The sequence below is a fragment of the Pseudophryne corroboree genome, chromosome 7 (assembly GCF_028390025.1).
Source record: "Pseudophryne corroboree isolate aPseCor3 chromosome 7, aPseCor3.hap2, whole genome shotgun sequence".
NCBI lineage: Eukaryota > Metazoa > Chordata > Amphibia > Anura > Myobatrachidae > Pseudophryne > Pseudophryne corroboree.
In genome coordinates, this window is record NC_086450.1 from 2,677,618 (window position 1) to 2,696,903 (window position 19,286).

The 19,286-nt window shown below is 50.6% G+C and overlaps 1 protein-coding gene across 2 annotated transcripts in view; it reads left to right on the forward strand.

Moving 5' to 3' along the window:
* LOC134944063 (caspase-8-like) overlaps positions 1-19,286 on the forward strand; it is a 314,204-nt gene that overhangs the window by 17,775 nt on the left and 277,143 nt on the right. For both annotated transcript variants that reach the window (XR_010181842.1, XM_063932598.1), the window contains exons 3-4: positions 2,638-2,776; positions 14,058-14,119. Coding sequence is in view for 1 of the 2 variants with exons in the window: in XM_063932598.1 (XP_063788668.1) it covers positions 2,638-2,776; positions 14,058-14,119 (201 nt within the window). In the remaining variant the exon portion in view is untranslated. The remainder of the gene's footprint in view (positions 1-2,637; positions 2,777-14,057; positions 14,120-19,286) is intronic.

Here is a 19,286-nt window from a genome sequence, read left to right on the forward strand (position 1 = left end):
CCGCAAAAAGATGGCAATACCCTTGGGTCAAAAACCCGGCGGCCGGGGGCATAGTCATATGAAAATGCGGTAAAACCCCGGAAAATGGGGGTTTTACCGCATTTTCCCTTTAGTACTTCCCGCCTGTTATGCTATTAAAACAAACTAACTCGTTCACTGCGGATGACCAACGGGACTCACCATTTGCATACACTAAAGTGAGCCGGAACGGGGCGGAACTGCGTTCCATTTGGAGATGGAACGCAGTTCCGCCTCCTCCGGCTCACCTAAACCTATGTGTGCCCGGCGCCGCAAGGAGATGCCGGGTGCCCGCTGAGAATGTGTTACCAGCGGGCACCCAGCGCCCTCTCCACATCGCAAACCGGAGGCAGGAGCTCACTACTGAGCTCCCTCTTCCGGCTTTTGCAGAGTGCGGCGCGCTATGGGAGTTCCGAAGAGCGGGCGGCCAGGAAGCAGTGGACGGCAGCAGTCGGAGGCAGGAACGGCACTATTAGATGGGGCAAAACTAAAACGGGGCATATCAACAGGGGGCATTTCTACAAGGGGCATAACTAAAGTGGGCATATCAACAGGGGGCATTTCTACAAGGGGCATAACTAAAGGGGGCATATCAACTGGGGGCATTTCTACAAGGGGCATAACTAAAGGGGGCATATCAACGGGGCATTTCTAGAAGGGGCATAACTAAAGGAGGCATATCAACTGGGGGCATTTCTACAAGGGGCATAACTAAATGGGACATATCAACTGGGGGCATTTCTACAAGGGGCATAACTAAAGGGGGCATATCAACTTGGGGCATAACTAAAGGGGGCATTTCTACAAGGGGCATAACTAAAGGAGGCATATCAACTGGGGGCATTTCTACAAGGGGCATAACTAAATGGGACATATCAACTGGGGGCATTTCTACAAGGGGCATAACTAAAGGGGGCATATCAACTGGGGGCATTTCTACAAGGGGCATAACTAAAGGGGGCATATCAACTGGGGGCATTTCTACAAGGAGCATAACTAAAGGGGGCATATCAACGAGGCATTTCTACAAGGGGCATAACTAAATGGGACATATCAACTGGGGGCATTTCTACAAGGGGCATAACTAAAGGGGGCATTTCTACAAGGGGCATAACTAAAGCGGCATATCAACTGGGGGCATTTCTACAAGGGGCATAACTAAAGGGGGCATATCAACTTGGGGCATAACTAAAGGGGGCATTTCTACAAGGGGCATAACTAAAGGAGGCATATCAACTGGGGGCATTTCTACAAGGGGCATAACTAAATGGGACATATCAACTGGGGGCATTTCTACAAGGGGCATAACTAAAGGGGGCATATCAACTGGAGGCATTTCTACAAGGGGCATAACTAAAGGGGACGTATCAACTGGGGGCATTTCTACAAGGGGCATAACTAAAGGGGGCATATCAACTGGGGGCATTTCTACAAGGAGCATAACTAAAGGGGGCATATCAACTGGAGGCATTTCTACAAGGGGCATAACTAAAGGGGGCATATCAACTGGGGGCATTTCTACAAGGGGCATAACTAAAGGAGGGGCATATCAAGGGGCATAACTAAAGGGGGCATTTCTACAAGGGGCATAACTAAAGGGGGGCATATCAACTGGGGGCATTTCTACAAGGGGCATAACTAAAGCGCAATATCAACTGGGGGCATTTCTACAAGGGGCATAACTAAAGGGGGCATTTCTACAAGGGGCATAACTAAAGCAGCATATCAACTGGGGGCATTTCTACAAGGGGCATAACTAAAGGGGACATATCAACTGGGGCATTTCTACAAGGGGCATAACTAAAGGGGACATATCAACTGGGGCATTTCTACAAGGGGCATAACTAAAGGGGACATATCAACTGGGGCATTTCTACAAGGGGCATAACTAAAGGGGACATATCTACAGGGGTCATAACTACTGGGGGCAATGCTACATGGGGGCATTACTACTGGGGGCACTACTAATGAGGGCATTGCATAGGGGGCATCACTCCTGGGGACATAAGGGGTACTACTATTGTGGGCACTGTATAAGGGGCACCAATACTATGGGCTTTACATAAGGGGCACTACAACTGTGGGCACTACCACTACAGTGGGCATTGCATAAGGGGTGCCACTACTGTGGGTATTATGTGTATTAGGGGTACTGGGCTTTGTGTATAAGGGGCACTAATGTGTGCCACAACATGAATAAGGGACACTACTACAGTATGTGGTGTAATGTGAATAAGATTGTGCTACTGTGCGGCGTAATTTGAATTGGTGATACTATTGGGTGACCACGTCCATTTTTTTGAGACCACACCCCTTTTTGCAGCGCGCGCCTATGGCGTGCACAATCCCTTTACAACTGGGGCGCTCGGGTGGGTGTGGGGGGCGGGCACCGGTCACATCCACATCAAGAGGAATCTGTCAGGGTTCGGGAGCTTACCTGCTGGGCGGGATCTCCAGAACTGGCGGTGCTGGCGATGCTGCTGCAGTGGCGGCCGGTCTTCTCCATCGGCTCATACTGTGTAATAGTATGGATTGGTGTGCAGATATCAGCGCGGTTATAGGGTTGCTGTGTGTGACCCCCTTACTAACACGCCATGGTCTGCCCTCGCTGTATTACAGAGTGTCTGGGACATTATTACTGCGCTGGAGCAGAGAGCCATCCTGACTGAGCACGACCTCAGCTACCTGAGGGAAATATCCCGCAACTTTGATGGAGATTTCCTGGATAAAGTTTTGCAGTATGAGGAACAATACTCAGGTATGTATCATTGTACCAGCAAACCAACAATGGGGAGATTGCAGCGTCCTAACGCTCAGAGTAGGGGCCCAACAAAACCACCAGGTCCATGTGGTATTCATCCCGTCCACAAGCGCACCAGATGAGGCAGCCATGTTGGGCGCACTATGAAGGTTACACTGCGGGAGGGCCCAGTGCATACATGGGAAATCTGACACGTGTGTAGTAGTATGATATACCCTGCACGGAAAGATCCACGTGAAGTGCATCCTGCCTGCGGATGAACCATCCGAGGCACTTACAGTCAGGTCCATAAATAATGGGACATTGACACAATTCTCATATTTTGGGCGCTATACACCACCACAATGGATTTGAAATGAAACATACAAGATGTGCTTTAACTGCAAACTTTCCGCCTTATTTTAAGAGTATTTACATCCAAATCAGGTGAACGATGTAGGAATTACAACGGTTTCTATATATGCCTCCCACTTTTTAAGGGACCAAAAGTAATGGGACAGTCGACTCAAAAGCTATTTCATGGACAGGAGTGGGCTATTCCCTCGTTATTTCATCATCAATTAAGCAGGTAAAAGGTCTGGAGTAGATTCCAGGTGTGACATTTGCATTTGGAATCTGTTGCTGTCGACTCTCAATATGAGATCCAAAGAGCTGCCACTATCAGTGAAGCAAGCCATCATTAGGCTGAAAAATCAAAACAAACCCATAAGAGAGATAGCAAAAACATTAGGTGTGGCCAAATCAACTGTTTGGAACATTCTTAAAAAGAAAGAACGCACCGAAGAGCTCAGCAACACCAAAAGACCCGGAAGACCACGGAAAACAACTGTGGTGGATGACAGAAGAATTATTTCCCTGGTGAAGAAAAACCCCTTCACAACAGTTGCCCAGATCAAGAACACTCGCCAGGAGGTAAGTGTATACAGTATGTGTCAAAGTCAACAATCAAGAGAAGACTTCACAAGATGTAAGTCATTGGTGAGTCACAAAAACAGGAAGACCAGATTAGAGTTTGCCAAACAACATCTAAAAAAGCCTTTACAGTTCTGTAACAACATCCTATGGACAGATGAGACAAAGATCACCTTGTACCAGAGTGATGGGAAGAGAAGAGTATGGAGAAGGAAAGGAACTGCTCATGATCCAAGATATACCACCTCATCAGTGAAGCATGGTGGTGGTAGTGTCATGGCGTGGGCATGTCTAGCTGCCAATGGAATTGGTTCCCTTACATTTATTGATAATGTGACTGCGGATAAAAGCAGCAGGATGAATTCTGAAGTGTTTCGGGCAATATTATCTGCACATATTCAGTCAAATGCTTCAGAACTCATTGGATGGCGCGTCACAGTGCAGATGGACAATGACCCGAAGCATACTGCGAAAGCAACCAAAGAGTTTTTTAAGGCAAATAAGTGGAATGTTATGCAATAGCCAAGTTGATCACCTGACCTGAATCCGATTTGAGCATGCATTTCACTTGATGAAGACAAAACTGAAGGGAAAATGCCCCAAGAACAAGCAGGAACTGAAGACATTTGCAATAGAGCCTGGCAGACCATCACCAGGGATGAAACCCAGCGTCTGGTGATGTCTATGCGTTCCAGACTTCAGGCTGTAATTGACTGCAAAGGATTTGCAACACAGTATTAAAAAGTGAAAGTTTGATTTAGGATTGTTTAGTTTGTCCCATTACTTTTGGTCCCTTAAAAAGTGGGAGGCACATATAGAAACCGTTGTAATTCCTACACCGTTCATCTGATTTAGATGTAAATACCCTCAAATTAAAGCGGAAAGTCTGCAGTTAAAGCAAATCTTGTTTGTTTCATTTCAAATCTATTGTGGTGGTGTATAGAGCCCAAAATATGAGAATTGTGTCCACGTCCCAATATACACTGCTCAAAAAAATAAAGGTAACACTTAAACAACACAATGTAACTCCAAGTCAATCACACTTCTGTGAAATCAAACTGTCCACTTAGGAAGCAACACTGATTGACAATCAATTTCACATGCTGTTGTGCAAATGGAATAGACAACAGGTGGAAATTATAGGCAATTAGCAAGACACCCCCAATAAAGGAGTTGTTCTGCAGGTGGTGACCACAGACCACTTCTCAGCTCCTATGCTTTCTGGCTGATGTTTTGGTCACTTTTGAAAGCTGGCGGTGCTTTCACTCTAGTGGTAGCATGAGACGGAGTCTACAACCCACACAAGTGGCTCAGGTAGTGCAGCTCATCCAGGATGGCACATCAATGCGAGCTGTGGCAAGAAGGTTTGCTGTGTCTGCCAGCGTAGTGTCCAGACCATGGAGGCGCTACCAGGAGACAGGCCAGTACATCAGGAGACGTGGAGGAGGCCGTAGGAGGGCAACAACCCAGCAGCAGGACCGCTACCTCCACCTTTGTGCAAGGAGGAACAGGAGGAGCACTGCCAGAGCCCTGCAAAATGACCTCCAGCAAGCCACAAATGTGCATGTGTCTACTCAAACGATCAGAAACAGACTCCATGAGGGTGGTATGAGGGCCCGACGTCCACAGGTGGGGGTTGTGCTTACAGCCCAGCACCGTGCAGGACGTTTGGCATTTGCCAGAGAACACCAAGATTGGCAAATTCGCCACTGGCGCCCTGCGCTCTTCACAGATGAAAGCAGGTTCTCACTGAGCACATGTGACAGACGTGACAGAGTCTGGAGACGCCAAGGAGAACGTTCTGCTGCCTGCAACATCCTCCAGCATGACCGGTTTGGCAGTGGGTCAGTAATGGTGTGGGGTGGCATTTCTTTGGGGGTCGCACAGCTCTCCATGTGCTCGCCAGAGGTAGCCTGACTGCCATTAGGTAGCGAGATGAGATCCTCAGACCCTTTGTGAGACCATATGCTGGTGCGGTTGGCCCTGGGTTCCTCCTAATGCAAGACAATGCTAGACCTCATGTGGCTGGAGTTTGTCAGCAGTTCCTGCAAGATGAAGGCATTGATGCTATGGACTGGCCCGCCCGTTCCCCAGACCTGAATCCAATTGAGCACATCTGGGACATCATGTCTCGCTCCATCCACCAACGCCACGTTGCACCACAGACTGTTCAGGAGTTGGCGGATGCTTTAGTCCAGGTCTGGGAGGAGATCCCTCAGGAGACCATCCGCCACCTCATCAGGAGCATGCCCAGGCGTTGTAGGGAGGTCATACAGGCACGTGGAGGCCACACACACTACTGAGCCTCATTTTGACTTGTTTTAAGGACATTACATCAAAGTTGGATCAGCCTGTAGTGTGTTTTTCCACTTTAATTTTGAGGGTGACTCCAAATCCAGACCTCCATGGGTTAATAACGTTGATTTCCATTGATAATTTTTGTGTGATTTTGTTGTCCGCACATTCAACTATGTAAAGAACAAAGTATTTAATAAGAATATTTCATTCATTCAGATCTAGGATGTGTTATTTTAGTGTTCCCTTTATTTTTTTGAGCAGTGTATATGGACCTGACTGAATCTGGGGCGCACTGCGTAGGTCACACTAGCCTGGCTGCGTAGGCGGGGCAGCGCTGCCATGATTCCACACACAGGAAATGCAGGTGACGTCATAGGACGTCGACGAAAACGGGCATGACATGTCAGCGTTTTCCGATCTCCTCCCCTTCAATGCCGCGTCACCGCCCCCGGACACCCGTTGTCTGTCAATCACCATGCGACCGCATCCTTCCGGGATGCGATCGCATGGTGAAGGGTCATGCACTGGCACTATGGCTGGTGCGCATGCGCAGACTCTATGGACGCAGCTGATGCATGCGAATGCAGCATCTGCGCCCATCTCTCTGAATAAGGCCTCAGTCACTATAAGTTCTTGTCATAGGGGGTCATTCCGAGTTGATCGCTAGCTGCCATGGTTCGCTGCGTAGCGATCAGTGAAAAAAACGGCTAATCGGCGCATGCGTATGGTTTTGCACGGGTTCTAGCGACGATTCCAATCGCACGGCCGTTCACAGAGAGATTGACAGGAAGTGGGAGTTTCTGGGTGTCAACTGACCGTTTTCTGGGAGTGTTTGGAGAAACACAGGCGTGGCCGGGTGTTTGCTGGGCGGGTATCTGACGTCATTACCGTGTCTCTCGTCACAGCAATCATCGCACAGGATAAGTAACTACAGGGCTCGTCTTGTTTTGCACAAAATGATTTTGCAGGCGCGCTGCTGCTCAGGCGTTCACACTCCTGCAAAGCGAAAATACACTCCCCCGTGGGCGGCGACAATGCGTTTGCATGGCTGCTAAAAACTGCTAGTGAGCGATCAACTCGGAATGACCCCCATAGTACAGATATAAATCCACTTATAACAGCTTTCTAACTACGCAATGTAATCACTGACATCCAGTGCAAGTACTAGCTGACCAAATTACTAATACTTCACTACAAGTGAGATAGTCTGCAATAGTGATCTGTATACATTCACCTAATAATAACTCAGTACAAGTAGTTGAGATAGTCTGCAATAGTGAGTGTGGCTCTGTATCCGACCCATAGTGAGTGTGGCTCTTTATCTGGCCCATAGTGAGTGTGGCTCTGTATCTGGTCCGTAGTGAGTGTGGCTCTGTATACGACCCATAGTGAGTGTGGCTCTGTATCTGGCCCGTAGTGAGTGTGGCTCTGTATCCGACCCATAGTGAGTGTGCCTCTGTATCTGGCCCGTAGTGCGTGTGGCTCTGTATCTGGTCCATAGTGAGTGTGGCTCTGTATCTGGTCCGTAGTGAGTGTGGTTCTGTATCCGACCCATAGTGAGTGTGGCTCTGTATCTGGCCCGTAGTGCGTGTGGCTCTGTATCTGGTCCGTAGTGAGTGTGGCTCTGTATCTGGTCCGTAGTGAGCGTGGCTCTGTATCCAACCCATAGTGAGTGTGGCTCTGTATCTGGCCCGTAGTGCGTGTGGCTCTGTATCTGGTCCGTAGTGAGTGTGGCTCTGTATCCGGCCCGTAGTGAGTGTTGCTCTGTATTCGGCCCATAGTGAGTGTGGCTCTGTATCCAGACCGTAGTGAGTGTGGCTCTGTATCCGGCCTGTAGTGAGTGTGGCTCTGTATCTGGCCCATAGTGAGCGTGGCTCTGTATACGACCCATAGTGTGTGGCTCTGTATCTGGCCCGTAGTGAGTGTGGCTCTGTATCCGACCCATAGTGAGTGTGGCTCTGTATCTGGCCCGTAGTGAGTGTGGCTCTGTATCCGACCCATAGTGAGTGTGGCTCTGTATCTGGCCCGTAGTGCGTGTGGCTCTGTATCTGGTCCGTAGTGAGTGTGGCTCTGTATCTGGCCCGTAGTGCGTGTGGCTCTGTATCTGGTCCGTAGTGAGTGTGGCTCTGTATCCGGCCCGTAGTGAGTGTTGCTCTGTATTCGGCCCATAGTGAGTGTGGCTCTGTATCCAGACCGTAGTGAGTGTGGCTCTGTATCCGGCCTGTAGTGAGTGTGGCTCTGTATCTGGCCCATAGTGAGCGTGGCTCTGTATACGACCCATAGTGTGTGGCTCTGTATCTGGCCCATAGTGAGTGTGGCTCTGTATCCGACCCATAGTGAGTGTGGCTCTGTATCTGGCCCATAGTGAGTGTGGCTCTGTATCCGACCCATAGTGAGTGTGGCTCTGTATCTGGCCCGTAGTGCGTGTGGCTCTGTATCTGGTCCGTAGTGAGTGTGGCTCTGTATCTGGTCCGTAGTGAGTGTGGTTCTGTATCCGACCCATAGCGAGTGTGGCTCTGTATCTGGCCCGTAGTGCATGTGGCTCTGTATCTGGTCCGTAGTGAGTGTGGCTCTGTATCTGGTCCGTAGTGAGTGTGGCTCTGTATCCGGATCGTAGTGAGTGTGGCTCTGTATTCGGCCCATAGTGAGTGTGGCTCTGTATCCGGCCCGTTGTGAGTGTGGCTCTGTATCCGGCCAGGAGTGAGTGTGACTATATATCTGGCCCGTAGTGAGTGTGGCTCTGTATCTGGCCCATAGTAAGCGTGGCTCTGTATCCGACCCGTAGTGAGCGTGGCTCTGTATCCGGCCTGTAGCGAGTGTGGCTCTGTATCCGGCCCGTAGTGAGTGTGGCACTGTATCCGGCCTGTTGTGAGTGTGGCTCTGTATCCGGCCTGTAGTGACTGTGACTCTATATCCGGCCCGTAGTGAGTGTGGCTCTGTATTCGGCCCATAGTGAGTGTGGCTCTATATCCAGCCCATAGTGAGTGTGGCTCTGTATCTGGTCTGTAATGAGTGTGGCTCTGTATCCGGCCCATAGTGAGTGTGGCTCTGTATCTGGCCTGTAGTGAGTGTGACTTTATATCCAGCCCGTAGTGAGTGTGGCTGTGTATCTGGTCTGTAGTGAGTGTGGCTCTGTATCTGGCCTGTAGTGAGTGTGGCTCTGTATCTGGCCTGTAGTGAGTGTGACTCTATATCCGGCCCGTAGTGAGTGTGACTCTATATCCGGCCCGTAGTGAGTGTGGCTCTGTATCCGGCCAATAGTGACCGTGGCTCTGTATCTGGCCCGTAGTGAGCGTGGCTCTGTATCCGGTCTGTAGTGAGTGTGGCTCTGTATCCGGCCCGTAGTGAGTGTGGCTCTGTATCTGGCCCGTAGTGAGTGTGGCTCTGTATCTGGCCTGTAGTGAGTGAGGTTCTGTATCTGGCCCGTAGTGAGTGTGGCTCTGTATCTGGCCCATAGTGAGCGTGGCTCTGTATCTGGCCCATAGTGACCGTGGCTCTGTATCTGACCCGTAGTGAGCGTGGCTCTGTATCCGGCCCGTAGTGAGTGTGGTTCTGTATCTGGCCCGTAGTGAGTGTGGCTCTGTATCTGGCCCATAGTGAGTGTGGCTCTGTATCTGGCCCATAGTGACCGTGGCTCTGTATCTGACCCGTAGTGAGCGTGGCTCTGTATCCGGCCTGTAGTGAGTGTGGCTCTGTATCTGGCCCGTAGTGAGTGTGGCTCTATATCCGGCCCGTAGTGAGTGTGGCTCTGTATTCGGCCCATAGTGAGTGTGGCTCTGTATCCGGCCCGTAGTGAGTGTGGCTCTGTATCTGGCCTGTAGTGAGTGTGACTCTATATCCAGCCCGTAGTGAGTGTGGCTCTGTATCCGGCCCATAGTGACCGTGGCTCTGTATCCGGCCCGCAGTGAGTGTGGCTCTGTATCCGGCCTGTAGTGAGTGTGACTCTATATCCGGCCCGTAGTGCGTGTGGCTCTGTATTCGGCCTATAGTGAGTGTGGCTCTGTATCCGGCCCGTAGTGAGTGTGGCTCTGTATCTGGCCCATAGTGAGCGTGGCTCTGTATCCGGCCTGTAGTGAGTGTGACTCTATATCCAGCCCGTAGTGAGTGTGGCTCTGTATTTGGCCCATAGTGAGTGTGGCTCTGTATCCAGCCCGTAGTGAGTGTGGCTCTGTATCTGGCCCATAGTGAGCGTGGCTCTGTATCTGGCCCATAGTGACCGTGGCTCTGTATCTGGCCCGTAGTGAGCGTGGCTCTGTAACTGGCCCGTAGTGAGCGTGGCTCTCTATCCAGCCTGTAGTGAGTGTGGCTCTGTATCCGGCCCGTAGTGAGTGTGGCTCTGTATCTGGCCTGTAGTGAGTGTGACTCTATATCCGGCCCGTAGTGAGTGTGACTCTATATCCGACCCGTAGTGAGTGTGACTCTATATCCGGCCCGTAGTGAGTGTGGCTCTGTATCCGGCCCATAGTGATCGTGGCTCTGTATCTGGCCCGTAGTGAGCGTGGCTCTGTATCCGGCCTGTAGTGAGTGTGGCTCTGTATCCGGCCCGTAGTGAGTGTGGCTCTGTATCCGGCCTGTAGTGAGTGTGACTCTATATCCGGCCCGTAGTGCGTGTGGCTCTGTATTCGGCCTATAGTGAGTGTGGCTCTGTATCCGGCCCGTAGTGAGTGTGGCTCTGTATCTGGCCCATAGTGAGCGTGGCTCTGTATCCGGCCTGTAGTGAGTGTGACTCTATATCCAGCCCGTAGTGAGTGTGGCTCTGTATTTGGCCCATAGTGAGTGTGGCTCTGTATCCAGCCCGTAGTGAGTGTGGCTCTGTATCTGGCCCATAGTGAGCGTGGCTCTGTATCTGGCCCATAGTGACCGTGGCTCTGTATCTGGCCCGTAGTGAGCGTGGCTCTGTATCTGGCCCATAGTGAGCGTGGCTCTGTATCCAGCCTGTAGTGAGTGTGGCTCTGTATCCAGCCTGTAGTGAGTGTGGCTCTGTATCCGGCCCGTAGTGACTGTGGCTCTGTATCTGGCCTGTAGTGAGTGTGACTCTATATCCGGCCCGTAGTGAGTGTGACTCTATATCCGGCCCGTAGTGAGTGTGACGCTATATCCGGCCCGTAGTGAGTGTGGCTCTGTATCCGGCCCATAGTGATCGTGGCTCTGTATCTGGCCCGTAGTGAGTGTGGCTCTGTATCTGGCCTGTAGTGAGTGTGGCTCTGTATCTGGCCTGTAGTGAGTGTGGCTCTGTATCTGGCCTGTAGTGAGTGTGACTCTATATCCGGCCCGTAGTGAGTGTGACTCTATATCCGGCCCGTAGTGAGTGTGGCTCTGTATCCGGCCCATAGTGATCGTGGCTCTGTATCCGGCCCGTAGTGAGCGTGGCTCTGTATCCGGTCTGTAGTGAGTGTGGCTCTGTATCCGGCCCATAGTGATCGTGGCTCTGTATCCGGCCCGTAGTGAGCGTGGCTCTGTATCCGGTCTGTAGTGAGTGTGGCTCTGTATCTGGCCCATAGTGAGCGTGGCTCTGTATCCGGCCTGTAGTGAGTGTGACTCTATATCCAGCCCGTAGTGAGTGTGGCTCTGTATTTGGCCCATAGTGAGTGTGGATCTGTATCCAGCCCGTAGTGAGTGTGGCTCTGTATCTGGCCCATAGTGAGCGTGGCTCTGTATCTGGCCCATAGTGACCGTGGCTCTGTATCTGGCCCGTAGTGAGCGTGGCTCTGTAACTGGCCTGTAGTGAGCGTGGCTCTCTATCCAGCCTGTAGTGAGTGTGGCTCTGTATCCGGCCCGTAGTGAGTGTGGCTCTGTATCTGGCCTGTAGTGAGTGTGACTCTATATCCGGCCCATAGTGACCGTGGCTCTGTATCTGGCCCACAGTGAGTGTGGCTCTGTATCCGGTCTGTAGTGAGTGTGGCACTCTATCCGGCCTGTAGTGAGCGTGGTTCTGTATCCGGCCCATAGTGAGTGTGGTTCTGTATCTGGCCCGTAGTGAGTGTGGTTCTGTATCTGGCCCGTAGTGAGTGTGGCTCTGTATCTGGCCCATAGTGAGCGTGGCTCTGTATCTGGCCCATAGTGACCGTGGCTCTGTATCTGACCCGTAGTGAGCGTGGCTCTGTATCCGGCCCGTAGTGAGTGTGGCTCTGTATCCGGCCCGTAGTGAGTGTCGCTCTGTATCCGGCCTGTAGTGAGTGTGACTCTGTATCCGGCCCGTAGTGAGTGTGGCTCTGTATTCGGCCCATAGTGAGTGTGGCTGTGTATCCGGCCCATAGTGAGTGTGGCTCTGTATCTGGCCTGTAGTGAGTGTGACTCTATATCCAGCCCGTAGTGAGTGTGGCTGTGTATCTGGTCTGTAGTGAGTGTGGCTCTGTATCTGGCCTGTAGTGAGTGTGGCTCTGTATCTGGCCTGTAGTGAGTGTGACTCTATATCCGGCCCGTAGTGAGTGTGACTCTATATCCGGCCTGTAGTGAGTGTGGCTCTGTATCCGGCCCATAGTGACCGTGGCTCTGTATCTGGCCCGTAGTGAGCGTGGCTCTGTATCCGGTCTGTAGTGAGTGTGGCTCTCTATCCGGCCCGTAGGGAGTGTGGCACTCTATCCGGCCCGTAGTGAGCGTGGCTCTGTATCCGGCCCGTAGTGAGTGTGGCACTGTATCCGGCCCGTAGTGAGTGTGGCTCTGTATCCGGCCCGTAGTGAGTGTGGCTCTGTATCCGGCCCGTAGTGAGTGTGGTTCTGTATCTGGCCCGTAGTGAGTGTGGCTCTGTATCTGGCCCGTAGTGAGTGTGGCTCTGTATCCGGCCCGTAGTGAGTGTGGTTCTGTATCTGGCCCGTAGTGAGTGTGTCTCTGTATCTGGCCCGTAGTGAGTGTGGTTCTGTATCCGGCCCGTAGTGAGTGTGGTTCTGTATCTGGCCCGTAGTGAGTGTGGCTCTTTATCCGGCCCGTAGTGAGTGTAGCTCTGTATCCGGCCCGTAGTGAGTGTGGCTCTGTATCTGGCCCGTAGTGAGTGTGGCTCTGTATCCGGCCCGTAGTGAGTGTGGCTCTGTATCCGGCCCGTAGTGAGCGTGGCTCTGTATCTGGCCCATAGTGACCGTGGCTCTGTATCTGACCTGTAGTGAGCGTGGCTCTGTATCCGGCCTGTAGTGAGTGTGGCTCTGTATCGGGCCCGTAGTGAGCGTGGCTCTGTATCTGGCCCATAGTGAGCGTGGCTCTGTATCTGGCCCATAGTGACCGTGGCTCTGTATCTGGCCCGTAGTGAGTGTGGCTCTGTATCCGGCCCGTAGTGAGTGTGGCTCTGTATCCGGCCCGTAGTGAGTGTGGCTCTGTATCTGGCCCGTAGTGAGTGGCTCTGTATCCGGCCTGTAGTGAGTGTGGCACTGTATCTGGCCCGTAGTGAGTGTGGCTCTGTATCTGACTTGTAGTGAGCGTGGCTCTGTATCCGGCCTGTAGTGAGTGTGGCTCTGTATCCGGCCTGTAGTGAGTGTGGCTCTGTATCCGGCCCGTAGTGAGTGTGGCTCTGTATCTGGCCCGTAGTGAGTGGCTCTGTATCCGGCCTGTAGTGAGTGTGGCACTGTATCTGGCCCGTAGTGAGTGTGGCTCTGTATCCGGCCTGTAGTGAGTGTGGCTCTGTATCCGGCCCGTAGTGAGTGTGGCTCTGTATCTGGCCCGTAGTGAGTGGCTCTGTATCCGGCCTGTAGTGAGTGTGGCACTGTATCTGGCCCGTAGTGAGTGTGGCTCTGTATCTGACTTGTAGTGAGCGTGGCTCTGTATCCGGCCTGTAGTGAGCGTGGCTCTGTATCCGGCCCGTAGTGAGTGTGGCTCTGTATCCGGCCTGTAGTGAGTGTGGCTCTGTATCTGGCCCGTAGTGAGTGTGGCACTGTATCTGGCCCGTAGTGAGTGTGGCTCTTTATCCGGCCCGTAGTGAGTGTGGCTCTGTATCCGGCCCGTAGTGAGTGTGGCACTGTATCCGGCCCGTAGTGAGTGTGGCTCTGTATCCGGCCCGTAGCAATGTGCAGACTGATAAGTCAGGGTCTGTGAGATCATCTCTCCTCATCCATTCATGTCTATGTCCTAATTAACGTTCCAGATCTAAAACCCGACATCTGCTGTTCCCAAGGAAACACAACGTCTGCAGCAGATCACCCTGAGGTAAGCGGAATGTGTGTGATATGTGTGTGCGTACATGTGTGTGTGTGTGTGATATGTGCGTGTACATGTGTGTGATATGTGTGTGCGTACATGTGTGTCTGTGTGTGTGATATGTGTGTGATATGTGTGTGCGTGTATGTGTACATGTGTGTGCGTACATGTGTGTGATGTATTTGTGTGCGTGTGTGATGTATATGTGTGTGTGTGCGTGTAAGTGTATCCAAGGTCAGTAACACTAAGGTTTCCTAGCTATGGTTATCCCCACACTATGTCGGGAGCAGGGGGCAGCCACTGTGATTGCTGCGACCCCAGAAAGGGGCTTTCAGTGTAACATTAATACGACTGAAGAACCTACCAAGCGATTATTAATACATGGGGCTGTAATATATAGCTGACATGGAATAATAAATCTGCGTGCGCTATGGCGTCAGGAATCACCCCTCCATATAGTCACATTTGCAGCCGCTGATATTTATGTTCTCTCCTACGCTCAGGCAGCAGAATGTAGGATCGGGGGAACTTGATGTCTCGTTATTAAACCCCACAAATGACTGTAACTACTGGCTCCATACACATTGTTATCTCCCACTCTGCAAATGGGAAGTACTGGAGTATTGTCTTCTCCTGCTCCCTTGGCAGATGTTTTGTTCTTGGCTTAACCTCCCAAAACTATAGCTCCCTTATCCCGATGCTATACTGTAGCTCCCTTATCTCACTGCAACAGCTCCCTTATCCCGATGCAACAGCTCCCTTATCCCGATGCTACAGCTCCCTTATCCCGATGCTATACTGTAGCTCCCTTATCTCACTGCTACAGCTCCCTTATCCCGATGCAACAGCTCCCTTATCCCGATGCTACAGCTCCCTTATCCCGATGCAACAGCTCCCTTATCCCGATGCTACAGCTCCCTTATCCCGATGCAACAGCTCCCTTATCCCGATGCTACAGCTCCCTTATCCCGATGCAACAGCTCCCTTATCCCGATGCAACAGCTCCCTTATCCCGATGCTACAGCTCCCTTATCCCGATGCTACAGCTCCCTTATCCCGATGCTACAGCTCCCTTATCCCGATGCAACAGCTCCCTTATCCCGATGCTACAGCTCCCTTATCCCGATGCAACAGCTCCCTTATCCCGATGCAACAGCACCCTTATCCTGATGCTACAGCTCCCTTATCCCGATGCAACAGCTCCCTTATCCCGATGCTACAGCTCCCTTATCTCAATGCAACAGCTCCCTTATCCCGATGCAACAGCTCCCTTATCCCGATGCTACAGCTCCCTTATCCCGATGCAACAGCTCCCTTATCCCGATGCTACAGCTCCCTTATCCCGATGCTACAGCTCCCTTATCCCGATGCAACAGCTCCCTTATCCCGATGCAACAGCTCCCTTATCCCGATCCCGATGCTATAACTCCCATATCCCGATGCTATAGCTCCCTTATCCCGATGCTATACTGTAGCTCCCTTATCTCACTGCTACAGCTCCCTTATCCCGATGCAACAGCTCCCTTATCCCGATGCTACAGCTCCCTTATCCCGATGCAACAGCTCCCTTATCCCGATGCTACAGCTCCCTTATCCCGATGCAACAGCTCCCTTATCCCGATGCAACAGCTCCCTTATCCCGATGCAACAGCTCCCTTATCCCGATGCAACAGCTCCCTTATCCCGATGCTACAGCTCCCTTATCTCAATGCTACAGCTCCCTTATCCCGATGCAACAGCTCCCTTATCCCGATGCAACAGCTCCCTTATCCCGATCCCGATGCTATAACTCCCATATCCCGATGCTATAGCTCCCTTATCCCGATGCTACAGCTCCCTTATCCCAAAACTATAGCTCCTTTATCCCGATACTATAGCTCCCTTATCCCGATACTGTAGCTCCTTTATCCCGATGCTACAGCTCCCTTATCCCGATAAAGCTCCTATAGTTCCCTTGTCCAGATACTATAGCTCCCTTATCCCGATACTGTAGCTCCTTTATCCCGAAACTATAGCTCCTTTATTCCAGTGCTATAGCTCCTTTATCCCAATACTATAGCTCCCTTATCCCAATGCTATAGCTCCCATATCCCAATACTATAGCTCCCTTATCCCGATGCTATAGCTCCCTTATCCCGATGCTATAGCTCCTTTATCCCAACGATATAGCTCCCTTATCCCGTTAGCGTAGCTCCCTTATCCCGAAACTATAGCTCCTTTGTCCCAATGCTATAGCTGCCTTATCCCAATACTGTAGCTCCTTTATCCTGAAACTATAGTGCCTTTATTCCGATGTTATAGCTCCCTTATCCCGATGCTACAGCTCCCTTATCCTGATAAAGCTCATATAGTTCCCTTGTCCAGATACTATAGCTCCCTTATCCCGATGCTATAGCTCCCTTATCCCGATGCTATAGCTCCTTTATCCCGATGCTATAGCTCCTTTATCCCGATGCTATAGCTCCTTTATCCCGATGCTACAGCTCCCTTATCTTGATAAAGCTCCAATAGTTCCCTTGTCCAGATACTGTAGCTCCCTTATCCCGATACTGTAGCTCTCTTATCCCAATGCTATAGCTCCCTTATCCCGATGCTATAGCTCCTTTATCCCGATGCTATAGCTCCTTTATCCCGATGCTATAGCACCTTTATCCCGATGCTACAGCTCCCTTATCCCGATAAAGCTCCAATAGTTCCCTTGTCCAGATACTATAGCTCCCTTATACCGATACTGTAGCTCCCTTATCCCGATGCTATAGCTCCCTTATCCCGATGCTATAGCTCCCTTATCCCGATGCTATAGCGCCTTTATCCCAATGCTATAGCTCCTTTATCCCGATGCTACAGCTCCCTTATCCCGATAAAGCTCCAATAGTTCCCTTGTCCAGATACTGTAGCTCCCTTATCCCGATACTGTAGCTCTCTTATCCCAATGCTATAGCTCCCTTATCCCGATGCTATAGCTCCTTTATCCCGATAAAGCTCCAATAGTTCCCTTGTCCAGATACTATAGCTCCCTTATACCGATACTGTAGCTCCCTTATCCCGATGCTATAGCTCCCTTTTCCCGATGCTATAGCTCCCTTATCCCGAAACTATAGCTCCTTTATTCCAGTGCTATAACTCCCTTATCCTGATGGTATAGCTCCTTTATCCCAATACTATAGCTCCCTTATCCCGATGCTATAACTCCCATATCCCGATGCTATAGCTCCCTTCTCCCAATGCTATAGCTCCATTATCCCAATGCTATAGCTCCCTTATCCCGATAAAGCTCCAATAGTTCCCTTGTCCAGATACTATAGCTCCCTTATACCGATACTGTAGCTCCCTTTTCCCGATGCTATACCTCCCTTTTCCCGATGCTATAGCTCCCTTATCCTGAAACTATAGCTCCTTTATTCCAGTGCTATAACTCCCTTATCCCGATGGTATAGCTCCTTTATCCCAATGCTATAGCTCCATTATCCCAATGCTATAGCTCCCTTATCCCGTTAGTGTAGCTCCCTTATCCCGAAACTATAGCTCCTTTGTCCCAATGCTATAGCTGCCTTATCCCAATACTGTAGCTCCTTTATCCTGAAACTATAGTGCCTTTATTCTGATGTTATAGCTCCCTTATCCCGATGCTACAGCTCCCTTATCCTGATAAAGCTCATATAGTTCCCTTGTCCAGATACTATAGCTCCCTTATCCCGATGCTATAGCTCCCTTATCCCGATGCTATAGCTCCTTTATCCCGATGCTATAGCTCCTTTATCCCGATGCTACAGCTCCCTTATCTTGATAAAGCTCCAATAGTTCCCTTGTCCAGATACTGTAGCTCCCTTATCCCGATACTGTAGCTCTCTTATCCCAATGCTATAGCTCCCTTATCCCGATGCTATAGCTCCTTTATCCCGATGCTATAGCTCCTTTATCCCGATGCTATAGCTCCTTTATCCCGATGCTACAGCTCCCTTATCCCGATAAAGCTCCAATAGTTTCCTTGTCCAGATACTATAGCTCCCTTATACCGATACTGTAGCTCCCTTATCCCGATGCTATAGCTCCCTTATCCCGATGCTATAGCGCCTTTATCCCAATGCTATAGCTCCTTTATCCCGATGCTACAGCTCCCTTATCCCGATAAAGCTCCAATAGTTCCCTTGTCCAGATACTGTAGCTCCCTTATCCCGATACTGTAGCTCTCTTATCCCAATGCTATAGCTCCCTTATCCCGATGCTATAGCTCCTTTATCCCGATAAAGCTCCAATAGTTCCCTTGTCCAGATACTATAGCTCCCTTATACCGATACTGTGGCTCCCTTATCCCGATGCTATAGCTCCCTTTTCCCGATGCTATAGCTCCCTTATCCCGAAACTATAGCTCCTTTATTCCAGTGCTATAACTCCCTTATCCTGATGGTATAGCTCCTTTATCCCAATACTATAGCTCCCTTATCCCGATGCTATAACTCCCATATCCCGATGCTATAGCTCCCTTCTCCCAATGCTATAGCTCCATTATCCCAATGCTATAGCTCCCTTATCCCGATAAAGCTCCAATAGTTCCCTTGTCCAGATACTATAGCTCCCTTATACCGATACTGTAGCTCCCTTTTCCCGATGCTATACCTCCCTTTTCCCGATGCTATAGCTCCCTTATCCTGAAACTATAGCTCCTTTATTCCAGTGCTATAACTCCCTTATCCCGATGGTATAGCTCCTTTATCCCAATGCTATAGCTCCATTATCCCAATGCTATAGCTCCCTTATCCCGTTAGTGTAGCTCCCTTATCCCGAAACTATAGCTCCTTTGTCCCAATGCTAAAGCTGCCTTATCCCAATACTGTAGCTCCTTTATCCTGAAACTATAGTGCCTTTATTCTGATGTTATAGCTCCCTTATCCCGATGCTACAGCTCCCTTATCCTGATAAAGCTCATATAGTTCCCTTGTCCAGATACTATAGCTCCCTTATCCCGATGCTATAGCTCCCTTATCCCGATGCTATAGCTCCTTTATCCCGATGCTATAGCTCCTTTATCCCGATGCTATAGCTCCTTTATCCCGATGCTACAGCTCCCTTATCTTGATAAAGCTCCAATAGTTCCCTTGTCCAGATACTGTAGATCCCTTATCCCGATACTGTAGCTCTCTTATCCCAATGCTATAGCTCCCTTATCCCGATGCTA